The 26,703-nt window shown below is 37.5% G+C and overlaps 1 protein-coding gene across 3 annotated transcripts in view; it reads left to right on the top strand.

Annotated features, from left to right (window-relative positions):
* LOC124388717 (dynamin binding protein) overlaps positions 1 to 26,703 on the top strand; it is a 35,348-nt gene continuing 8,645 nt past the window's right edge. The window contains exons 1-4 of one of the 3 annotated variants that reach the window (XM_046853685.1): positions 1 to 386; positions 9,470 to 9,627; positions 10,044 to 10,166; positions 12,288 to 14,432. In XM_046853685.1, the coding sequence (XP_046709641.1) occupies positions 9,483 to 9,627; positions 10,044 to 10,166; positions 12,288 to 14,432 (2,413 nt within the window). In that variant the 5' untranslated portion in view covers positions 1 to 386; positions 9,470 to 9,482. Of the gene's footprint in view, positions 387 to 9,469; positions 9,628 to 10,043; positions 10,167 to 12,287; positions 14,433 to 18,218; positions 20,178 to 26,703 lie in introns of those variants that run through there. The other 2 variants (XM_046853684.1, XM_046853686.1) reach the window with 2 other exon arrangements.

The raw sequence follows: 26,703 nt of genomic DNA, 5'->3' as shown, positions 1-26,703 counted from the left end.
TGTAGGAGGAGTTCCTGCCTACTCCAATCCTAGTCCATGTAATGAGTTACCACTAGTTTTGGAGGTGTCGTATGTTGGGGGGACAGAAACGGGTGGGAAACGAAGCGTGCTGTAGGGTGGTGATGTGAGCATGGGGAGCAGGAGCAGGAGCAGGGGATGAGCCTGTAGGATCGGAATGACAGCTGATCCGTTTTCCGCGCAGATGCCAAACACAAGGGATCATCCTACAGGGTGAACACTGAGCTGACACGACTGCAGGGCTTTCCATTATCTAAATGCTCGAGATTAGGTTTATGAATGGCAGGGAGCGGCAAAGCGATCAAAGTGTAAATAGGTATCTATAAGGAAACAGCCTGTCTCCAGCCAGCTCCTTACAGATCACACAGGTACGTGTAAATAAACACTCCTGAATCGACAATGTATGTGTGATTACCTGAGCTTTAATAATGACCTCTTCCATACTGATTTCCTATGTGACTCTGTAAACACACAGGACCGTTAGAGCTCCGTGTTTGCGCACATCTCTGTGTCCACAGCTAACAGCTATCAGACTTTGATAACAATTTCTATTGCACTGTTTTCCCCCCATATCTTTTTAAATATTTGTTTACAGTCAGATTTATAGACTGTATAAACACGTACACTGAGTAGCTGGTGTCATGAACTGCCTTGTCACCACTTGAAATCTCTGCCTTCACTTGTAGTAACGCGATCTGCATTTCAATCACTCCTGTCTGTTTTTCTGATAAGACTCGGAGGAAAGGAACATTTCAGCAGTCTGGGTTTAACCCTAAACATCATCCTGACTGCATCCAAAACCCAACATGAGCACTGCAGGAGTTTTTAACTTGGGAAACCTCTGCCGCAGCTGCTCGTTTTTTTATCACACGCTATTGAAAGAGCACTGTTTTATTCTCTTTCTCTTTCTCTTTCTCTCTCTCTCTCTCTCTCTCTCTCTCTCTCTCTGTGTGAGTGTGTGTGTGTGTGTGTGTGTGTGTGTGTGTGTGTGTGTGAGAGTGTGAGAGAGAAACAGATATATAGATAGAGAGAGAGAGAGAGAGAGAGAGAGAGTGTAAGAGAGAGAGAGAGAGAGAGAGAGAGAGAGTAAGTGTAGGAGAGAAAGAGAGAGAGAGAGGAGAGAGAGAGTGTGTAAGTGTAGGAGAGAGAGAGTAATTGTAGGAGAGAGAGCTAGAGAGAGTAAGTGTAGGAGAGAGGAGAGAGAGAGAGAGAGAGAGTAAGTGTAGGAGAGAAAGAGAGAGAGAGAGGAGAGAGAGTGTGTAAGTGTAGGAGAGAGAGAGTGTAAGTGTAGGAGAGAGAGAGTGTAAGTGTAGGAGAGAGAGAGTAATTGTAGGAGAGAGAGAGAATGTAAGTGTAGGAGAGAGAGTAAGTGTAGGAGAGAGTGTAAGTGTAGGAGAGAGAGCTAGAGGGAGTAAGTGTAGGAGAGAGGATAGAGAGAGAGAGAGAGAGAGAGAGAGGTGTGTAAGTGTAGGAGAGAGAGTGTGTAAGTGTAGGAGAGAGAGTAATTGTAGGAGAGAGAGAGAATGTAAGTGTAGGAGAGAGAGTGTAAGTGTAGGAGAGAGAGCTAGAGGAGTAAGTGTAGGAGAGAGAGAGAGAGAGAGAGAGAGAGAGAGAGAGAGAGAGAGTGTAAGTGTAGGAGAGAGAGAGAGAGAGAGAGAGAGAGAGAGTGTAAGTGTAGAGAGAGAGAGAGTGTAAGTGTAGGAGAGAGAGTGTAAGTGTAAGAGAGAGAGAGAGAGTAAGTGTAGAGAGAGAGTGTAAGTGTAGGAGAGAGAGAGAGAGAGAGAGAGAGTGTGTAAGTGTAGGAGAGAGAGAGTGTGTAAGTGTAAGAGAGAGAGAGAGAGAGAGAGAGAGAGAGAGAGTGGTGGTCAGATGTCATTGTTGCTCACCTGCCAAATGGCAGCTGGTGACAGTTGATTCGACACTTGATGTGTTTGCTGAGAGGACTGTGTTACAATATCAGTATTAAGATCTGTGGTATCCAGGTCCATAGTCATGAGAGTAGTGAGAAATTATGGCACAATTTTCATTTTGATTTATTCTGTGGTTTGATCTGAGTTGAGCAGGTGAGGGCTGACAGTTTTGTGCATCTGATTATGAGCTCATAACGGAAACGTTATGTATAGAGAAAAGGTATGACATATTTGGGTTGTGGCATAAAAATAATGGACACATAAAATACTGTCTTGTATTGTACATACTAACTTATAGTATACCTGCTGTGCAGTTTCTAATGCTAAGGTGATTTTGTCAAAATGCCACACAATGTTACTCACAAAGTTATTAGAAATAATATTTGAGTTATTTGACATCTGAAATGGAATTAAGAATTACAGAATGTTACAATGTCTTGTAACTTGTTTTCAGGTTGCATATCCTGATTTTCACTCAAATTTACATCTATGACAATTTCTGTTTTTACTTTATAACATTTATAACTTTATAACAGCTCTTTCATACTATAGAATAAGTTTCTGTAATTTTGTCGTGATGTTGAATGATGGATTAATGTAAAGTATATGAATATTCCCTTGTTCCATGTAAGAAAGCCCATATTCTCTGTAAGGAACATGCTTGGTGCTTTTAACCCTCTTCCTCTTAGTTCTTTATTGACATCAGTCTGCCTTGAATAACACCTCATGTAACTTCCTCTTGTTCCTCGTGCACTTGTCTTTTGCATTGTGACATACAGTGTAGAAAAGAGTTATTTAATTCAAGCAGCAAAAATATTTTAAATAAATAAGCTGCTCCATATTTTATGCCTTAGGTTTGACAAGTGGCATTCCCCATTTGGGCATCTCTGGACTAAAGTAAATGATAATCTCATTTTATTTTGAATATATATTTTATTCTATCATGACATGACCTGTGCTTGTTTTAAATGATTTTCAATGTATATATAGCAGATGTAATAGAGTATTTGTTTTATCGCTTATTTTCATTGATCTGATGTTAGTTTGTATTTTCCTTCTGTCTCAGTTTGATGTGGAATTTTACGAGCTTATGTAACTACTTTTTTTTTTTTTTTTTAAATCAGTTTGGCGTTTGTTGTCTCTTAACTAGATCTTTCACTCTATATGTTTGAATGTTTTCTAAAATGGCCACTACATCACCTGCAGAGCTATTACATATCATCCTCTTCATTTTTCAAGTCAGTCCACAGGGTCAGAATGGATAGGCTGTGGTATGAATACAAGAAGCCTTAGTATAAATATCTAATGCACTTTTAGGTGGAAATAAATGGTATCCACGTGTCATCATTTCATTAATGAATCCAGCCCACTGTATAATTCCTAGAGTACTATTCCTCCTACAAATGATTCATGTGAAAGTATGTATATTGTGTCATAGCATTGTGAATCCTGTCTCCCTGCCAGGATTGTAACACCACAACTTTTTTGAAGATGTCTCTATTTGCCATTTTCCTTAAGAGCACACATTTTGGCTTTGTGAGCCCCTTCGTCTAAACTGGAAGCTAAATAGCATAACCCTGGTCTACATATGAGTGGAATATCTGGCTTCTGTCATTGCAACACATCACTACAAAGAGTGTTCTCTCCTCTTGGCCATTGTGTAGATGTGTGCTGTTCCAGAACATCTGCACTGCTGTTGCCTTCCAGTTAGTTCTGTATTGGGTTGGTTCTTTTTCTGACCACCCCTGACTGAGTAGAATTCTAATTACAACCGAGACTAGGGGTTTATGAACACTGGAAAACACTATACCAGAATAACAGAAAACTATGGCTGTATGACATTATTTATATTATTTATTTACATACAGAGCTAGTGAAGACAACAGGCTCTTATGATTACAGATTTGTGAGTCAGGATGATTAGCAATCATTATGTTTCTTATTACAAAAAATGCACAAGTTCATTATAATTCATAAAGATTTTGTATAAGATTTATGAGACCTCTGAAACTTGCTTGCACAGCTTTCCGAATACCACTCAGTCCGCTGTCAGAAAAATTGCACTGGGGAGACACTCCACCCCTCTGCTCATGTGCTGTGGATTTCCCTGAACAACTCCCCTTTCCCATCTGAATGATGTCAGTACAGAGTCTTAGCATGTTAGTGAGGAATTGTGGAATGAGTGAGTAAAAAGCTTTTTGAGGAAGAGAGATAACTACAGGAATCTTTCCAGTTATAAAGTGTGTTTTTCAGGTTTTAAAAAACAGCTGTGTGGCATTAAAAAAAGATACAAGAAAGAGAACAGAACAAAATAAAAGGAGAAGTGAGAGATATGACTGAGCTTTGGTAAAGATTTATTGAGGATTTTCTTTTTTACCAGCTCATTTTACTTTTTTTTACCAGCTCCAGTCAGTGGCTCTGAGCCTCTATATTGTACATGATAAAATCTGAGCGTTGCCTTATTCAAGATCTGAGCACTGCCATGTTAACGATGTTAAACTATGTATGACGTGGTCCTAATGTGTTTAGATATGTTTTAAATCTTAGATTTATGAAACTGACATTTTATCCACTTATCGTGTATTTCTGGAAGTAGCAAATATCAGCCGATTTGCTTCTTTGCTGTTCTTGTTTTTAAAACTTAAAAGGTGAAGTGTTATTTAAACCAGCTGTTGCCTTCTTCCACCATAAGTTATGTGCAGAAACGAAAAAAAAAAGGATACATTTGTTTACTGATCTTACTGAGTTATTTACTGCCTCACCTGCTAGAACTTGTTTATTTAAAATGTCAGCACTTTCCCGGAGGCATCATTCCTAGGCTTCACTGTGTAGTCACAAAGCACAATAACTAAACAGTAAACAATGAGAGGTAATCAAACAAAAAACAACAACAATAAAGACAATTCCAGCTCTGAATACATGCTCACTGCTGAATGTAATAGAGAAGTGCAGTGTGAGTGTCTCTCATTGTTGGTAAGCAATCGGTCCTCTTCAATAAATAAAAGCAGGCAGTCAGCAGATCAAATTTCAGGCCTGTGTGCCACAATGCTTCCTGCAGAACAGAGATAGAGCTGGAGAATGAGGGATAAAGAGAGAACAAGCAATGGGAAGATTAAAAGAAATCTAAATAGAGATATGGAGGTAGATGTGTATTTGGCCAATGAACCAAAAAAACCATTGCTATTATTTTAAGTTACCATTTCCCCAGGGCTAGAAAACTTAACATTTAACAGTAAAGAAGAAAAGAGTTAAAATATGTGTGCTTTAATGTAGACTTTAGCACATAACCAGATGCAAATCTAACTATTCATGCACTCACATTATGCAAATGAATGCACCAGCTATGTTGTTAAAGTCAGTACTGACTGGATCTGTTATGTAGACTGGCTCTGTAGACATTCAAATGTTATAACCCAAAAACATTTAAAATGCTGTAAAATGCAAATAAAAACAGTATTAAATTATTTAAATTGCAAATCTCAAAAACACATAATTTGTAACTAACAATATAACATAGAAAATGTTGAACCTGAGGAAATGTACAATTTAAAGAAAATAAAATAAGTTAATTTTTTAATTTGATGTGCACAACATATATACTTTTTTTTTTTTTTTTTTATCCTGGCAAAATTGTATTATCATGCTAATATTGATGTCCTTAAAGAAGTAAAGTGCAGAATAAAAAAATAAAAATAAAAAATCAATTAAATAAGGAGGGAGGCATAATTTCAATTTCTGGGGGAAAAAAAGGATTTCCTGGATTATAGATCCTGGATGTATCATTTGTGCATAAGGAAAAAAGAGTACATTATATGTCTGTTACAAAATAATTTCGATAATTAGAGAATTTTTTTCTTTTGCAAAATCTAATCTAATAATCTAAAAACTTAATGTCTACTTTTAAAATCCCAATGAACTGTTGGAAATGGAAAATGGACAAATCTTTATCTAGACATAAAGTTGTTAATTTTTTTTTTTTTTTTACACAAATAAAATATCCAGATTGATATCCAGATCCCTGCCTTCAGTTATATAACATCACACACTGCTTGGGGGATCGAGGCATCACTGACAGCTCAGCTGTGTCTTTGTTTTTGTGTGTGTATGTGCACACTGATAACTCTCATAATAGACACACTGGTTGAGAGAGTATAAGGTCTGTGTTTGTAAAGCTGTCTATCATTCTAGTGACACTTTCACCCTGCTGCCAAGTAGCAAGAGACAAACAGACTCATTATTTGTCTCTGAGTTACAGAAACAGTTACAGCTGAATAGTTGACGAGCAGGGGCAGCTTGGCATCACTGGGATTTCAACACCAAGCCTTCCGCTCAGTAGTCCACTAAACTACCATTGCCCCCCAATAAGCCACCAATTTCTTCCCTTTCACCTGTCACCCCAGAGTTTAATGTTACTTGTAATACACTACTTGATTTACTCGAGGGTAAAGATTGCTTTCTTTTCCTCCCTCTCTCTCAGGCTTGCTACCTGTTGTCTTACCTTCATGCAGGTGTCTGTTGACAAAAGCTTCCTCGTCTCCTGGTGTATTCACTAGTGTTCTTCAATACACATTTATTCTGGATTACGCTTTTTGTAAACTTTTTCACCTTCTGTAATTACTTTATATATATATATATATATATAGAGGGTAATCATTCTACTGCTTGATCAACCCATGTCTGCACAAACATTTATGTTTATGGACACACACACACACACACACACACACACACACACACACACACACATACAGAGTGTGCTATCTCTCTCTCTCTCAGTAGGACCATATGCCACTGAGCTTTTTCTCTGTAAGGATTCTGTATCTTTGTCCTTCACTCTCTCCTCTTGACGAGTGGAGCATAAACAAGGCATTGTTTACAAAGGCTATCTTCACATATACACTAATATTGGGCTCAAAATGAAATTAGGAAACTGAATTAATGATTGAAAATACTAACTGCATGCAGTAGCTGAGTAGTCTTGACACCTCTTTCTGTTTATCTTACTATATATTATACACATATTCAGAATATCACTGTCTCTCTAAATTACTGTACACTAAATGGCCAAAAGTATAAGTACATGTGCTTATTGAAAATTTAACTCTAACTTTGCATGTATAATAACCTCTACCCTTCTGGGAAGGCTTTCCACTATGTCTTGGAGCATGGCTGTTTGGATTTGTCCATTTAGCCACAAGCACATCAGTGAGATTGGGAACATTTATGTTAGGTGAGAAGGTCTGGGATACAGTCAAGTTTCCAGTTTATCCAGGAAATTAAGGTGTTCAGTTGGTCACAGCTTTGTGCAGGACACTTTAGTTCTTCTACTTCAACCTTGGCAAAACTTGTCTTCAAGAAGCTTGCTCTGTATTTTGGGGCATTGAAGATGCAACAGGATTAAGCCCCTTACTTCCAGCCTTCTATTTAAGTATAACTTTAGACAGCTAATGAGTTAATCAAATAGGGCTTTGTGTGCTTAAAATGTGGCTCATGCAGTATGCATATTTTAAGTGTAACAATGAATCATTAAGTTATGGTATAACATCTAACTATCTATGAGAGAGATGGTTAAAATTTTTTATTCTTTAGTATGTATAATGATCTTTATCTACATTTTTATTCAAATCAAATGCATTAGATCCTGTAATAGTAACTCTGTTATAGTATTTTAGAAAACAGAAAGTGCAAGGATATATGTTTGGTTATTAACAGGAATTTTAAAAAATATAAATATATATAAATGATAACAACAAACCATTACATATTCTATACAACTCAGATTATGCTAGTATATTAAATAGAAAATACAAGTTATTTGATAAAATATCAGAAAAACCCAGAATCACCTGCTATGTTTTTGCTTTGATTCTATTTTTTTTTTGTTTTAATTCATTCACTGAGAGAAACCCGCTGGTTGCATTAGACACCATGGTTAGATGTTTGCTACCTTGCTAGTACTTTTTTTTTTCACTAGAAAACTCACCTGGAACTTTTTGACTTTTAATTAATCAGGTTTAAGGTTTGTGTTTATTTAATCTTATTATTATTGTATTTGTTTTACATTTTTGTTAGAACAATGCTGCAATAATTCACAAAACCAAGTTTTTTTTAACTACTAGCTAGTTGTTGTTACTAGCTACATTTGTAGATTGACAGAACATGCTAACTATTGATGGAACAGTGTTGAATATTTAAAAAACCTCTTTCTGAAACTTTGACAAACATTGCTTGATATTTGTAAATAACTTAATTCCTTCCTCGTTACTTTAATGGCTTTAGTGTGTGCTATTGTATGCAGTGACAATAAATTACATCTGCTATGTAAAGAGTTGGTACATGCCCACAACCTGTTGTAACAGTCAGCATTCCTGTATTAACAAACTTTTGAGCTAGAAGTGTTGCCACTTCAGCTGCCTATCTGGAAGGTTTATTTTTAGCTTGTAAATAGAAACCCTTTTTTTATTATTATTTAAGCTGCTTAATAATCATTCTGTAGGTTTCTGTGTAACAGTGGAATAGGTGTTTTTCATAAAAAGGCAGTTTAGCTTTGTAAACTGTTCTACCAGAATGCAGAAACATTTGTGCAGTTTAGTCTAACAGAAATTGATGCACCTTATGGTTGTTAAAGGTGACTTTGGCCCACTCAGAGGGCTCACCTGTCATCCAATGACCAGATGCCTGGGTTTTTTTTCTCCGAGGCAGTCCTCTAAGACAAACACACACACACACACACACACACACACACACACACACACACACACACACACCAGACAGAGAGGCCTTTGAGTCTGTGAAACATGTGCCTTCCGTTCTCTCCTTTCATTCTTTATCACTCTTAAACCCTACTTTTCTCATGCTTGCATGCTATTATTTATTTTCTATTCACTTTACATAGGTCCAATGAAGTAAGTAATTATGCACTTTTTGTCATTAAAGCAGTATGTACTTCCACACGGTTACATTTGAAGAGACTGGAACAACTTATTCATACTGGCCAAGAAATGTCTTCCATAAACACTCTCAGATGCTTACACAAATGCACACACACACACACACACACACACACACACACACACTCTCTCTCTCTCTCTCTCTCTCTCTCTCTCTCTCTATCTCTGTGTGGTGTGTGTGTGGGTGTGTGTGTGTGTGTGTGTGTGTGTGTGTATAAACAGAACCTCACCCTGAGTTGTGTGACTCAGCCAATGTCTCTCTTCCATGGTCCACCCAGTTAAGAAGGTCTGAATAATTAAATACATTTTAGATAATTTATGGACTTGCTTTACCAGATGGAAAAGCCTGTAAGAACTAACCTCTGCTTTCCCAACTTGAAAGTTTATTTGATTAAAATGAATTCTGAATTTATTTTTTTTTGTTGGATTTTTACCCAATTGTTTGTATCTCTCAGCTGTTTCACTGTCATCTCTAGATCATGTGGAACGTGTGTTGTTAGTGGGAGACATCTAGTGGCGGAATACAAACATACAGTCTTCCCTGAAGGAAGATTTATTTGTGCTCATCACTCTGTCTTGCTCTTCTCTCAGGTGCTGAGTGAAAATGGAGGCAGGCTCTGTGGTGCGTGCTGTGTTTGAGTTCCTGCCCAGTGTCTCAGAGGAGCTTCCACTCTTTGCTGGTGATGTTGTGGAAGTCCTTAGTGTAGTGGATGAGTTTTGGTTGCTTGGGATCAAAGATGGAGTCACAGGTAAATGTCCCTGTTGTGAATCATGACCTTACTTTATTAGTCATGTATATGCAAGGACATATATATATATATATATATATATATATATATATATATATATATATATATATATATAGAGGGTAATCATTCTACTGCTTGATCAACCCATGTCTGCACAAACATTTATGTTTATGGACACACACACACACACACACACACACACACACACACACACACACACACACACACACCACACATACAGAGTGTGCTATCTCTCTCTCTCTCAGTAGGACCATATGCCACTGAACTTTTTCTCTGTATATATATATATTTTTTTTTTTTTTTTTTTTTTTTTTTGTAAACTATCATCATTAAAATGTTGTGAAGTGATAGCACATTTTCCTCAGACTTACTTCAGCTTATCTATTGTTTCTCAGGTCAGTTTCCCAGCACTTTTGTTGAATCTGTCACTGTTCCCCCTACGAAGGCAGGAGAGCAACTCTATGTGTGTATCAGTGACTTCAACTCTTCTGAGCCAGGCAACTTACCCCTAAAGAGAGGTAAATCCTTCACTAGGCCAAATTGGAAACCTGTGCTGTCTCTTACTGATCTTTGCAGCAAATGAGTGATGTGTGGTGCTAGACATTTTTTAATGATCTGTTCTTTTCCTGTATGTTATTTGTCCCTCTCTCTCTTGTCAGCATAAAGTATACTCAGTCAGAAAGCTGTAATGTTCTATGTAAGAGGTAACATTTTGGTTTAGTCATATTGTAGGCCATTCTTGTAGTAACATATTTCTCTGACAAATTCTTAATATCTTTAGAATCCCCTATACTTGGATGTAAAGGTATTGTATAAAATATTGAAATGTTTAAACTGTGATTGTGGGTTACCTCAGACTGCATGCATTAGTAAGATCAACACTAGGCCAGAAGTTCCCAAACTTCTGGAGCAAATGACTAGTGATTTACAGTATTCTTCTGTAACATTTGAACATTTTATGCCTATAACATATGTATGTGACTAACCTTAGTAACTGAAAAAAAGGACTGACCCTTCATTACCTTTCCAGTCTTGTGGAAAGTGTTATGTTATAAGTAAATAATATTTGCTGGCATGATGTGATTATGCCCACAAATAAAGACTTTTTACTTGCACAATAATTTTACAATGCTTTTAGATACACAGACAAGATGTGTCCCTTTAAATCGTTTGACTGCCATCATAATTCTTGTCATGGCTTTTCTCAAAATCAAAATCTCTGGCCTCGATTCACCAGTATTTTCTAATCTATTAAATCAACAAGACTGGTATACAAGATAGTCTATTTATACTTATTTCAATAGGTTTGAAAGTGATTAACCAAAAATGTTTGTTTTCGGCACTAAATAGGTCTGGAAGAGTAAAGTTTATTTAGCAAAAGGTGGAGAAATTTGACCTATTCACATTGTCAGTATTAGGGGTCAATTGATTTATCAGTTTTTCTAATTAATCATTACCAATAGTTGGTTTCTGGATCTATTGAATTTCCGCAAAAATTACATACCTTAAGTTTTCCAGGTTGTGTCTTTTGCTGGAGTGGCTGAGAAGGTCCACTGTCATTATACATACGAGAGCGGCCTCCAGAGGCAAATCACTGATACCATGTGCTGTTTGTTTAAGTCTCTTTTTTATTAATTTTGATGGAACTATTTTTATTTATTTGGAGTGGTAGTTTTTGTTTTAGTTTGAATGCATGTCTTTTATTTTCCTCAATATTTATTAATATAAGTAATATATTAATATTTATTTTACTTTGCACATTTGAATAATTGTGTACTGTTTAAAACATTTTTTTTATACATTTTAGTACTATTTTACATGCAGCATACTATTTTTTTTTTTTGGTGGGGTGGGGGGTGCACCGGTTATTGGCAAGTACAGTCCAACCTAGCTATCGGTATCGGTAAAATCCACTATTGGTCGATCTCAGTCAGTATGGTGAAAAATTATTGTTTTGAATAGTCATGGTTTGTCCAAATGTGACACCTAGTAATATTTACAAATATTGCACACAAAATTGATTTTCAGTGTTGGCAATGTTATTTTATTTAAAAAAGTACCCATTTGTAAATTAAGTGACACCATGAGAGGTCACAACCCTTAGTTTGGGAATCCCTGCTGTTGAAAGTAGTGCTGAATTAAGTAGCCACTAGATGTCACTAGTTTTGTATTTATGTTTTCTTATCCTTGTGAAAAGAATGTCTATGAAAATGTTTTGTATGTATTATTCTGTAACAGATTTTCCACATTTATATTACTAATATAGCATTGTTTTGTTTAATGGTTTAGTTCATGTGATGTATGTAATAGTCTTATCTTAGGATATTTAACTCTCAGAATTGAATCATTGTCTTAGTGGAAACTCCAATTCCTGTAGTTGTTTTCCTGTGACAGTGTCATGTCACGAATTACATTTCCTGTCCATGACTGCTAAGTGCTTTAGTTTATACTCTGCACACAATAGGAGGTGGAGCATTTCTGTGTGGAATTTGACATCAGTGACCTGAAAAGTAATTGTGTCAGCTGCCCATTCACTAGTCATTTGTATCTCCATATATGGTTGAACTAATAAAGTAGTATGATTGTGTAATATTTAAACCATTAATCTAATATCATTGTGCTGTGACCCCCTGCTGCAGGTGATTTGGTGGCTGGTGAGGGCAACATAGATGCAGTTTGGCACTTGGGCCGGAATGCCTGGGGCTCATGTGGACATTTTCCTTTATCCTGTGTAAAGGAGCTGGAGCTATCAGGCCGCTCTAGGCAGCTAAGCGAGCGCAGTGCAGCTGCCCAGGTCTCTGAGCTGCCTTCTTATGCTCTGGGTCAGGGTCGTGCTCTCATGAACCTGCACGCACAGTTGGATGAAGAACTTGACTTTCGTGAAGGTGATATCATCACTATAGTGGGCATGCCTGAGCCAGGTTGGTTTCAGGGTGAGCTGGAAGGTAGGACAGGAATCTTTCCAGAAGGTTTTGTAGAATTGCTTGCACCTTTGCGCACACTCCAGCCAGCCAGGCCTATCAACCTTGTACAGGGTCAGTATTCCCACTGCAGAATGATGGAAGAGGAGGAAAAGGAGGAGGAGGAGGAAGATGAAGAAGGAGAGGAGAGACTAAAGGACACTTCAGAAATGCAGATCCAAGAAGAAGATAAAGAGGAAGGTGGTGTGCATGGAATTGCACAGTATGAGTTTCGGGCTCTGGAGCCTGGGGAGCTAGACTTTGATGTTGGGGACAGGATACAAATACTCAACACACTAGAGGATGGCTGGCTTGAGGGAGAATTGCGGGGCAAAAGGGGTATTTTCCCTCATCGCTTTGTTAAGCTGGAGGAACAGTTAGAGGATAAAGATTTACAAACTATTAGTGACACAAATGGCACCTCTGATAAAAAGGAAATAAACAGTTATGCTTCTGACTATAATTATGGACAAGACAGCCAGGCTTTAAAAGCACATGATCAAGATGAAAAAAGCCATGAGGATTACACCGTGTGGGATCTGGACTACTTTGAGAGAAAAGAAGAGTGCAAAGAGACCTGTTTGAGAGACACACAATCAGAAATTAGCTGTCATGACCAAACAAGAGTTCAGAGCCTGCCTTTGAATCAGCCAGGTCCCAGGAGACAAGAGAGGCCACCACCACCAATTGTCCATACAATTAAAACAGGCAAATCAGGCCCCAGGCCACACCAGAGAACCAACTCAAGAAACCTGATTCCTCCCAGACCACAGCTGCCTCCTCGACCTAGACTTTTCAACAGACAGAACAACACTAGCAATCATAGCAGCCCTTCTGAGCCATCACCTGTTCCCAACACAAGGAACACCAGCCTTATCCAACCTATTAGAACTTCTTTAAGACTTCAGAGCAGTTCTTCCTGGACCAGGAACAAAGGCTGCTATGCTTCCCATGACAGCAGAAGGACAGCTAGTCAAGTAAAGAGTAGACAGAAGTTGGTGACCCGTCATGCAAGTATCAGCAATGCTGACCTTGAATATTATAGGCATGGTGAGCATAATCTTATGTATCAGGAGCAGGGTAGTAATGGGCTGCCTACCTCTCACACATTAGGCTGTTTGTCTGGTGACCTGGATTCCAAGCTGACCCAGCAGCTGCTAGAGTTTGAGAGGAGCCTTCCAGGCAGGTGCACAGAAAGTGAGTCCATTAGAAACGATCAGTGTAGAGACACGTTTTCTCGACATTTTTCTATTATGGACTACAATAGCGAGAGTGACATCATCAAAGGATCTCACCAATCCCTGCTCCATGATTCACCTCCGTCTAGTCCTAGCTCCTCGTTAGAAAGGCGGAAAACATTGCGCCCTCCTCCTCCTCGTCCCAGGATTCTTAGACCACCAGCACCTCATACTTCTCATAGTCACTCTTCTTTTAGCAACAATCAAGTTCCACAGCAACCCTACAAGCCAATGCGACAAGCTCCACGGCCACCTCCACCTTGTCCCAGACCCCCGATCTTGGTCTCAACAGAGGAAGAGGAGAGTACTCAGGAGGAAAAGTTGGAAAAAGCTGAAGATGCTCTAGAGCGGGAGACAGAGATTGAACAAGAGAGGGAAAGAGAGCAGAAGCAATATAGACTTCTCTTGAGACTAGAGGAAGTTGAAAGAGAAATTGAAATGTACACACACACAGCACAGGAGTTGAATGCCATGCTAGAGGAAGAGGGAGAGGAGGATGAATTGGCTCGCCAGCAGGCCCTGGAGAATTTGGAGTTTTGCAGCTACACTGTGGAGACTCTGACACTGGAGCAGCAGCAGTTGCAAGGTAATTTGATTTAATAAATATCCAACTTTCAATTTTTGCGTACAGGAGAAAAGAAAAATCTTTATTTATTAAACATTTTTTAATTTCTCAAGTGATTAACTTGAAAGCTGAATTTCAAACTAAATTGCAAAAGACTGCAACTTTCATTGTCAGGAAGTGTCAATAAGGAAAAGGAATCCATTTGCATGTTTTAGCTTACTTGCATACCCTCTACTTTGTATTTTGAAAAAGCAGTGCAAAATCAGCCCTTATTTATCAAGTTGCTCGAAAACCAGGGCAGATTTGAGTGGACAGAATTCACTGTAAATAAATCTGTGTCTGCTGATGAAACATATGCCACATAACCTTAAAACTATTGATAATGTGAGCATATGATGACTCATCATATGCTGAAACAGGCTCATCCCTGTATACCAAATTTATTCCACTCGCCCTAATTCAGCCTAAAAATAATTTACATTTCCTTATTACAAGTCTTAATTCCACATGCCCAAGAATACACACAAATACATTTCAGTGATGTAGAGTTAGAGGTGTTTAAGGCTGAGGTTATTGGAAAAAAGATATTTTTGTTATGATAAAAATGGTAAAATAAAAGCATCAAATTTACTAAATTTAATTGGATCACCTTTTGTATAAACACCTGTTCACCTGTTTGATCATGAAATTATCCAGCAAGCAGTGAAAATCATAAAGTCATTTAAATGCAGGTCAAGAAATGCCAGAGCTTTCTCAAAGAGCAAAAATAAGAGTTTAAAATTTTTTATTTGCCCAAAGACTTTTGGTGTTGTGGTCCTGAAGCAAAATCAGAATAAAAAGTCTAATCTGCATTTTACAGGAATTTAGTATATGACTTGAATTATTGTGGCCAAAGTCAGCAGGGTTAACAGATAAGTATAATAAATTTGAATTATTTATTGATTGCTTTCAGCAAGCATATGTGCACATGTTACTAGGGTGCAGAATCACAAACCTTTCACACATATACACAGTATGAGTGCCCCTCTCGTTTTCTCTTTCATATGGATAGGGATTATATTAGTGTTGTTAGGGCTGTGAGAAGACCATGGCTCAGCTAGGGATCCGTCGACAAATTTGGAGCTCTTTTGTGCAACATGTTATCCATCTCACAGCTCTTTTTAGCCATGTTCTGTGGAGCAGGGCCACACTTGGGCCAGGTAGGACAAAGGAAGATTGTTTGCAAGTACGGGGAAATGCTCTGAAGGTTCTGTCTGTTTTTCAAATTTTTCTTTTATACAATATGAGCTTTGAGCTTTGATTTATTTTGTTGTAATAGTGGCTGTTTTTAGTATACTGTGCTCTTTTAACACTCTGTTTGATAAATGTGGCTTATTGCTTGCCCATTCAGAACCAATTACACACTGCAACCATTTAATAGAAGCCATTTTAGGGAATATTATTTGACGGGTTTTTTTAGATTTTATTTATACCTCTTACTTATACTGATTTATAACACTAAATCTTTTAATGTAATTGTAATGAATACATGTGTTAGATGGCAGGTTTCTTGTGTGAGTGTAAGTGTGAGTTTCTGTGTGTGATTTTTATTCATGTTGTATCAGGGTGTGTTTCTCAGTGTGGGAGGGAATGTAATGAAAGCTTATTGTTCAAGTACAGAGTGGTAGTGTTCAGAGAATCTCATCTAAATTCTTGAACTGTTGATGGAAAGAGACTTAAAGTGTTAGTGAAAGACAGTAAGCTGGTGAAAGCAAACAGAAAGAAAAAGCTAGATAGATAATAAGCATGGATAATGAGAAAAAGTTTAGTAGTTCATGAAAACATACCAAGGGAAAGGGGCGTGGGAGAAAAGGATGACAACAGACACAGGAGGAGGGGCGTTCATGGAATAGAAACTAAGAACAAAAAGTAGCTCGTCATGGAGTTTAATCAAAAGCTTTCGTGTGATCTGTAGACTTGTGTTTTTGAGCAAGGCATTCTTTCTGCTAATTCACATCTTAGAGCAAGCAGCTTTATCATGGGGTAGAATTCTGACTGTGTGTGTGTGTGTGTGTGTGTGTGTGTGTGTGTGGTTGTGTCCATGTTCTACTATAGCTGCCTCTTTAACATCCTTGTTATTTACTTGGAACTTGCTTGGTCACTAATAAAATGTAAATGCTTATCTTGCTTCTGATCTAGTACTCCCACATTTTCTGTTCCTGTTGTCCAGATGACACCCCTTTGGGTTCAATAGAGGCCCCCTTTAACCAGCACTGAGTATCATGCCTTTGTGAAACCCAAGAGAATCTCATTAATGACTTCTCCCTAGCTACTGATGTGTTTGGCAGCTTTGTGCTCTGTTGTTAAGAATTAGCTATATTAAAATGCATAAGCAGGTATAATATTAGAGCTAATTCAAGAATAATAACAGTTAAACCTGTAATTATGGAAAACATGGAAAATTTCTTGCAGTCTAAGTTTAAGGTGCAATCATTTTCTGTCCTTGAACGTTATAATGTTTCAATCTGCAGAAATTTTATTCTTATAAACACAAACTCTTATCTACTTCTGATATTCATTGTTACAGTTATAGAATTGCTCACTTGTAAGGAAACTAAGGTTATTTGGTTAAAATAGTGTGTAATGTGTTGGTGTTAAAGGGCCACGTATAGATGGATAAATTGTTTTCCACCTGCCATTACACAGCAGGAATGCTGCACCTGACCTTTCCTAAAGTTTCTGTAACACAAGGTCCTCAATGCTAAATACACCTGAAGTTTAATATAAGAGAATTAACTGCACACTTTAAAATGTTTAGTTTCTGTTAACTTTTAAGAGCTAGCAGTACTAACACAATTATCCAAAAAAAAAAAAAGTACAGGGACTTTTTATGCGCTCTAATTTTTTACATTTGTTTTCCCTAGGTATCTGTTCTGCAACATTGCAACTGCTTCAGAAAAAAAAAACATTCCTAATAATTGCTCCTTTACTTGGTTCAAAAGCAGGAGATATTCTACCCTTGAGGACATGAATAGCTATTATTTTTCTCTCTCACACTAAAACATGCCACAGATCAGGACGGCTCTTAACAATAGCCCATTGTGAAGTGTACAGGCACTTTAAACTACATAGTAGCCTCTAAAATCACCAGGTTGCATCCAAACTTTCCCAAGTCATGCCACTGAAACATGAAAGAAAATTTTATAAAATCATAGGAATCAAGCAAAGGTTGGTCACACAAATATCTGTATGCTGCTTATATACCATTGAGCACTGAGTAAATGTGTTATGTGTTATGTGAATGTGAATGCTAATCATGTCAAAAAAAGGAAATAATGACATCCAGCAGCTTGACGGGGGGAAAAACAGCTAGGGTTTTTTTTTTTTTTTTTTTTTTTTTTTAAAAGAGTTTTATCACAGTGTTCCATACTGATTAAACGTCTGTTAAACATGCAGCTTTATGATTAGCTAAAGCAGTGTTGCAAAGTAGCATTTTATTAAATAAAGTTTAGTTGAAAAAAAAAAAAAAGTAGAATGTTTCTAAAAAAGCAGAAGATGCAATTCTGGTTGACAATGTCATGTCTGAAAACACCTTATAGAGGTTTCTGCAGAAAAGGAGTCTCTCTCTGGTGTCAGGGAATTTCTGTGAAAACCAGCCTTTGTTTTTCTGCAAACAGAGACTCGCAGCCAATCACAGAATTCCTGTAATCCTTCACCCATGTGACTTCACTGAATAATTACACTTCGTTCCTCCCCCATTCCTCCCTCCTTTTCTTTCATGCTATGCCACATTGCTATTGGCTGGAAAGGTAAAGGGAGTGAAGGATTGAGTTTCTCACAACTCAGCCACACAGTCTAGCTCTAGCAGCTGTGGGAGACTGAAAGTTAGAGAAAGAGAGAGTGTGCGTTTGGCCGTGACCATGTCTGACAGGTGGACTCCTGTCTCTTTGGACATAAACAGTGACTATTGGAGGAACTAACACAGCTGGTTTTGGTGAAGCAGTGATTTTTCCGGAGGAATGAATGGACAGATAGCAGTTGGACACCCCATGGGGTTCGCCCCAGTTCCCTGGGATTTTAACAGAGCTCCTCCTCGGAGAGGACAAAGTGTGGAGGAGTTGGTGAGTGACAGCTGGGAGAGAGAGAGGTACATCCAAATGCATATGCACTTTCAGCAACAGCAGCAGCTACAACAGCCAGTAATATACCCACAGGATATTGGGCCTGCACCAGGCTATTTTGAAAACAAAGCTCACCTCAAACAAGCCAGTGGTATGCACCAAACGTGCTGGGAATATGAGGACTGTGATAAGATCCCATACAGAGAAGGTCTTCCACAAAGGAGCAAGCCATTCTTCTACAACACACCTGAGGCTGTGCCACAGAAGTGGACTGGCAACCATTGCTTTTATGAGCCTGAAGAAGATGTAAACTTTACTGATCACAGAGGGAATAGAGACCATGTCCGGAGTTTACAAACAAAGGAAAATCCTAGCGATGTCAACCAGGACAGGCTTGGCTATTGGGATAGGGATGAGTATTATGATGAACGAGAGACTTATAGCAGACGGTCTCAAGATGCCTACTATGACCGAGACAAAAAGGATTATTATGATAAAAAGAGAGGCAATTACAGAGAAAGGGACTATTATAATCGTAGAGGCAGTGATTACTATGATCATAAAGAGCTCGATAAATATGACCGATATAATGAGAAAGTCTCTGATAATTATGACTACTATGACCGCAAGGACAGCTTGCCAAGGGATTACCCTGATACGCGGCAAAGAAACAAATGTAGGGATGTGTATAGGGATACAGAACGCTTTGGACATAAAGAAAGGGAGTTCCATGATCTCAGAGATGCGGATCGCTATGAACGTAAACAGAAGGACCAATACAATCATAAGAGAGTTGAACGAATTTACAGTATAGAAGATGAGCAAGAGCGAAAGAAATTAAATCGCTACGCATATAGAGAAAAAGACAGCAATGATCAAAGAGACAATGACCAGTATGAGCAAAGAAAAGAGGCTTGCTCAAAATATAGGGAGAAAGATATTGATGACTGTCGAAAAGTAGATTTTTACAAATGCAGGGAATATCCAGATGTTGCATATAAAGAAAAAGACCACTATGCCTGTCAGGGTGATGACCAACCTGACTTTATGGAGAAGGAAACATATAGCTCTAGGAAAGATGCCAGGTACAGACTTGATGAGAAAGCTCAGTATGATCATAGGGAAAAGGGTCACTATGAACACATGGAGCATGGAACAAGACAAGACAGTTGGAGGAAAAAGGACCACTACCACAAAGATGCTGATCGCTATTATTTTAGAGACAAGAGTAAGAGAGAAAATCGAACTGATGACTGCTATGATAAGGTAGATAACTATTTTGAGGAGAGGGAGTGGGAGTATGATCAGTATGAGCAGAAACACAGGCGCTATGGCAAAATTCCTACAGAGGGGTACAGCAGTGACTGTGATAGATGGAGACGTATTAAGGAATGGAATCGAGATGTTTACCATGCACAAACAGTTAGAGAGAAGTATGTGAGTAGCTACGAAGATCCTGTCATTTACAACCAACCCGAATATGAGGACACCAAGAGTGGGGCACGCTTTGACCCAGACTCGGGAAGACTGGGCATAGAAAAACAAGACTTAAAAAAGCAGAAAGCTCATTATGTTGGTTCATTGGACAGAAACAGTTTCTACAGAAGAACAGCTCCAAGTTCACTTAGGAAATGTGAGTTTGCTACCAAGAGGAAAGAGAAGCAAGGTAAACATTTATATTCCTATATAGACAGTACCACAAAAAATAAAGAACAAATTGCTGTTAAGGAATGAAACGGAAAGCTGAGTAACTCTGTATGTGTAAACCTGCCAACACCATATAGTTTTTCACATAGACAACACCTTTATTTGTAGCCAGACTCTGACCTTCAGTCTCTGCCTTGTGCAGTGTCAGATAATTTCAGGAAATGCTAAAAGTGCTGATGATACTGTCACCAATGTAATTAGCCAGCAGTGTATGTGTGTCAATTGGTGCACTGACTCTGATTATGGGGTAGATTCTTCATTGATTCTTCACGAAAGGTGATATACGAGGCAAGGCATGTCGGCTAGAAAGACTAGTCAAGCAGGTTTTGTGGCTTTGTGTTTTTGTTGGCATGTTCTTTTTCTTCTTTTCTGTGTTCTTTGTATTTTGTTTCTAGAATCTAGTATCTTACATCACTTTGTCTGAACATGTGGGTGCCCTGCCTGGGAAAAGTACATTAGTTACGAAATAAAAATAAAATGGCTTGTTTCATCTTGCAGGGGAGAAAATGGCCCGGCTTAATTTTTTCTTACCATTTAATCATGACTAGATCCTGTGAGGTTCTGTGGTTAAAGCAAGTGAATTGTAGGGCTGGTCCTTACCCATCAAGTGAATGCAGTCTGGGAGGTTGACCTGATCCTGGGTCGAGGGTCAATAGGTCAATTTGACAAAATATTTTGGTTAAAATATGTATGTTTTGTCTTGGGTTCAGGTGTGCATGCATGTCAGGCCCAGGAGGGTCATATCCGTTCCTCTGAAAGTGTAACTTGTGTTACCTACTCATATGTGAACTATCCTCAGTTTGATGACCTTTATTAGTAAACTGTTTGTGTTCATTGTCTACGTAGCAAGAGGATAGTATTGTAAGGTATTTTGAAGTAAGATTTATTTGACCTCTGTTGTGTCTGACATAGAGCAGGTGGCCTGGGGAGCCCTGGGTAATCCTCTGTAGTGCAAGGCTATAATTACCCCCCGTTGGGGGAGGAGTGAGTCTTGGAAGTCTTGTCTGGGACTAGGATGTGCCTAGCACCAGCGACCCTCCTCTATGCAATCTAAAGGAGCTGAAACTTTAGAGAGACTAGGGCACTTCTGAAATATTCATAGTCTGAGCTCCACAATTTTGGGAGAAGTCTCTATTTTGTCCAGAGTATAGATTCTTTCTGTAAATATGATGCAAAGGTAATTTAGCCACAGAGCTCTTATGAATTAAGAGATGTATTATTTTAATCTCACAAACAATCAAACTCATCTTAAATTGCAGAGGTTGATTAAGTATCAGAAGTCTATTTGGCTTACTCAGTTTCAGGTATCTTTTTCATGTAACAAATACATTCTGCTGCAGAATTCGCTATGTACATTAACTAACATAAACACAAGTTCACTCACAGCATTAATCCAGCAGTATGTGTCTATCGAAACTCATGATGCTGGATTAATCCTGGTGCAGCTGTCCATGTGGATGGTCTGAAGGTGGATTACACAGAAACCTTTAGGAAACATTAACACAGCGTTCAAAAAATATTAAGCCTCCTGTAGGCCTGAGCAGCATCATGAACAGTCTACAATATGTCCTGGGAATAAGAAGTATTTAATTAATAATGTAGGTCAGCTACTCAGACACACATTACACAAAACATGCTGGTCACACAAGAGGACTCTTCACTATTGTAGTACAGAAGATAAATCAGGCCTAAATCTTACTACATATTGCCATTACTGGCTGTTTGATAGTTTGTTTATTTATTTATTTTCTTAATAAAATAGAATTTTAATATACAGGTATATTTTGAACATAAACATTCTGTGTAATATAATAAATGTATGTAACTTGTCAGTTTCAAGATTTTAGAGAACTATGTGTGTGACCATGTGTGTGAAGAGCACTAACTATTGTAGTGAGTTATCAGTCTGCTTACAGGCACCCACTTTACTGCTGAAGCATCACAATAGCAGCCCTCTAAAGATGATGCCAGTGTAAAACACCTTCTATGATTGACTGTTGTATGAGACCTTTTAGCTGTATTTTACTCTTCTCTTTTGTCCTTGAATGTCTTACTTTGTTTCCTTGGAGCCCCAGATAAAGGCAGTAGATGTGTGTTTATTTATAGCATATGTTTGTAATGCTAATCTGGCTGTTTTCAGGGGATTAAATACACCCAAATCATTTACACTGCATGGTTAGATTTGGAGCCTTATCAGACAGACAAGGGGAGGGAGACTTTAACAAAGTATTGCCAAGGCAGCACTATTGGTTGCTTTCAGACTAAGAATGACTGTATAGTGTGTCAGATTGTGAAAGGCTTGATGCTTTCATTTCAAAGTCGCAAAATATGCACTGAAATCTCTGTAGGTCCAGCAGGTTTGGCCACAGTTTGGCAGGAAATACTATAAGAACTCACTATCTAATGATATGAAATGATATTTTGGTTAACTAAGTAATGACAATAACCATCCTTAATGTTTTTTTGTTGTTGTTGTTGTTGTTTAGAAATTCTATTAGATATTGTCTAAAAAATGCATAGAACACAGAAAAGAAGAAATGCTTAAAGTACTAGTAGACATAAATATCTACCAGAGCTTGTTACAATGACTAATAGTGAACTCTGTAAATACTCTTGTGGTGTTTTGTTTCTGTTCTAGAGCTGCACAGTAAATCATAATTTGAATACAATTTAGGCATCTGTGATTCAGCAGTAAATATATGGTAATTAATATGTAAATGCTGAAACAGACAAGCCCGTTTCATGAATGCATACTAGTTTCAGGACTGCTCACATACTTTTGGCTGTGTAATAGTGCAGGCTTCACAACCTACACAAACTATTTGATGAGAGGTTTGACTAAGTCCAGAGGAAGTGCTGGAATGTGACCCCACTGGCTTTTGAACAATAGCAAGACAGACCTGCGCCTTTCTTTTAAGCAAAAATGTCAAGTGTGTTGCGTATCAGAATGTATTTTCTCTCTGATATTGAAGACTTTTGTTGAACACATTTGTTTACATGTTTTATTAAATGTATTGTATACTATGTGTACCCTGACCTGAACTGCAAGATTTGTACTTATTTCAATTGGAATGTTTACCTTAGACTTACTGTGGAATGATGTTGTAAAGTTGTATAAGCCAAACCTGTGTTTATAGCTTTGTTTTCCTTTGTAATAATAGCAAGTAATCTCAGATTTTTTCACATACAGTATTAGTTTAAACATAGGATCCAGCTCCCCTGCTCATATTTAGTCTCAGTTTAATAGCGGCTCTACCAGCACATGTAACTATGGCAACTGTGCATTCTTGTGTGAACTTTGTGCACAGTGCTGATAGTGTGTGACTTTAGACTGCTGTGATAGTCAAACAGCTCAGAGGGCGGACTTGCGGTGTCGGCTCATAAACCACGCCAGTTTCATGCTTCAAACAAAACTAACCGCTTGTGTCATTGCTTTCAATTCTGTAAATGGTATTTCAAGAAAATGGTCAGTGTTTTGCCAGAGTCTGATTTTGTTTTGTTTTGTTTTGTGTATGAGGCACAGTATTAAGACTCTAGGTATTTCCCACAAATGTACATTTAAGGAACAGTATATGGATTCAGACTCATGAAAAGGGAACATTCACCTGCTTGCTAATATGTATGTAAACAAAAGTGTAAGTGAGCACTAGAATCCAGAGAGGCCTCATTCAGAGAGATCCTTAAGATCTTGATGGAATTTAGATGAGTTGGACTTTAGAAAGGGATTGATCACTGCAAAATCCTGACAAGACCAGGACCAGACCTCCCAAAATCACTTGACATTGGAGTTGGGGTGTGTGTGTGTGTGTGTGTGTGTGTGTGTGTGTGTGTGTGTGTGTGTGTGTGTGTGTGTGTGTGTGTTTTGGCCCCAAGACTCCAGCTCTAGCCTTTTGTGAATGTGCACATCAGTGAGTGTGCTCACTCAGTTGTGTGTAATGGTTGCGGGTTCCCATGCATTCACATGTTAATGCGGTCTCATAATGAAGCCCATGGCTCAGAGATACATGGCAAGTTTTAAGCAACCAGCTTTAGAAGAACACTCTGCTCATGACTATGCCACATTTGTGTTTGTTTGAGGTTGCCAGGAAGACGTGTTTATGAGTTGACTAGAGGTAGGCGAAACCAGAAGTTATATGATTAATGCCTTTAGAGTTATTCTCGCAAACCTGGGCAAGTACTGTATGAGATCACTAGAATTACAATCTCTTTTGATTAGAGTAACATTATTGTTACTATCATTATTGAGTTTTCAGTTTCATTGGTGAGAGCGCTGCATCCTAACCACTAGACCACCAGGGGACCTAAGTTTAATTAATTATAATTTTTTTTTAAACTTTTATGTAACAAACATGGAAAACGCCCCTTCGCCCATGTCCATGCACTGATGCAATGTTCTCTTTTTTTTTAGTTTTGGTCTCTGTTTACAAAGTCAGGGCTTTAACCCAGGTAGTTTCTGTATAGACACCCCTGAGTGTGTTGGGGGCTGCAGAAGAAACTGTCAGAACCAGCAGCATGGAAAGATATAAGATAGCAACAGAACAGAGCAAGAAGGGTATAAAGAAAGAGAATTTTGGATATTTGCCTGGTATTACCCACTCCTTTCACATACAAATGTTTACTGTAAGCTTACACTTTCCTCTGGGTTCTATAGTCCCATTTACTACTCCCACACAGTATAACATTGATAAAGCAATTAATAAAGATGACTGACTGAATTTCACTTACTCGTCTTGTGTTAAATTGTGAATTCTTTTTACTAGTGAAAGTCAAGTCGAGTCAAGAAGCTTTTTACTAAAAGTGAAATACTAATTTTGGTCTTTATACCTAGGTTTAATATTGCCTGATTTGACTGTTTAGGTAGTTGCAGTTTAAATGGGAGCTTTTCAATGACTAACCTCTTGATTTCTCAACAGTTTGTCAAGCTCATTTATTGTTTAAGCAGAGTTGTTTGGCTGACTGCATTTATTACACTTGTTGAGTCATGACTAAAAATTTACTTCCGGTCTGTTTCAGTTCTCAGTCTCAAGCACATTCTTTGTAAAAGTGTACTTAAAAAATGCAAAAGCCACATATTGAGTTCAACATTTTAAACTTATAGTGTCTGCTTGTTGAAGAGTGCATGGGGGATTTCTCCTTTGAACAAACTGACTCATGATGGGTTGTTTCTTTCTGTAAAAACCAAACAAAAAAATGCATTTGAGTATGGAAGGTGAAGCAATTTATGTAAATCAACATTTATATTGTATTTTGCAGATGGCAAGTTGACAAACATGCTTAAAATAGTCAATATAAAATATAATACATCATTGTTTTGACAATATATGTTTAAAAAATTACACAGACATTTTGTGAATATATAAGCATCTAGAACATATAATTAATAAAATTAAATGATATATGCAAAAAATTAAGTATACAAGCATATGAGTAGTAATAATATTCGAAACTTAATTTAAAGTACATTTGAAACAGATGATATTGTGAGTTAGCGTATGACAACCATGTGATTAATCAAATAAAATTTAATATTTTCATAGATTGACAGCCCTAACATATATATATTTCATCTGTTCTAAATGTGCTTTAAATTAAGTTTTTAATACCCTAATCAACATGGGCATGGACAAATATGGCTGCTTTATGCAAATGTACTGAATGTTTATTATTAGTGAAAAATCATCAGGACACCAAACAGAACTTTTGCTGTGTTTCCACATGGATGGCTTTAATTGCCAGAGCATTTGAGACTTGGTGCAAAACAAATGTTGAGTTATTAAAAATATTTATTTTTTTTATATCTGAGTAAAGAAATTATGTCGAGAATAAAGGTGTTTTGCACCGAAGCTTTTAATTTAGCCTCTTTTCTATTAATTTATGTATATTTTTAATAAAAATGGTGAAATAAATATGTGTGATGCTTTAATTACACGTTAATAAAATAAGTGGCAATAAAATTTGTGTTAATGCAAATGTTAACATTAATTTTGACAGCCCTAATATATATATATATATATATATATATATATATATATATATATATATATATATATATATATATATATATACGTATATACATAAAATGAACAAGTGAGGTTTAGGCTGCAAGTGGGAAATCTGAAATCTGTTCTGGAAATCTTTTAAATCTGGGTGCAATCAAGCTGCAAAAACTGAATGTCCTTATGTAAATAAAATATAATTTATTGTGCATTTTCTTTCTCAAACAGTTAACTGTATGATCACTGTATGATCACACCCACATTTAATGCACAGTTTATAATGTATTCCTTGATATATTTACATAATGAAGACAGTTTTCAGTGGTTTAATAATTTTTTATATACATGGTGGGATGTGCTGTTTTAAGAATATTATTGTTTGGTATTAAGGTTCAATATATATTAATACATTAGAAATCAAAATGATGATTTAAAGGGTTTTTTTTTAGGAATCAGTATTATAAGGTGTAAGATAATAGACTGCATTAA

The sequence above is a fragment of the Silurus meridionalis genome, chromosome 7 (genome assembly GCF_014805685.1).
Source record: "Silurus meridionalis isolate SWU-2019-XX chromosome 7, ASM1480568v1, whole genome shotgun sequence".
Classification (NCBI taxonomy): domain Eukaryota; kingdom Metazoa; phylum Chordata; class Actinopteri; order Siluriformes; family Siluridae; genus Silurus; species Silurus meridionalis.
This window is presented reverse-complemented; position numbering and strand designations above follow the sequence as displayed.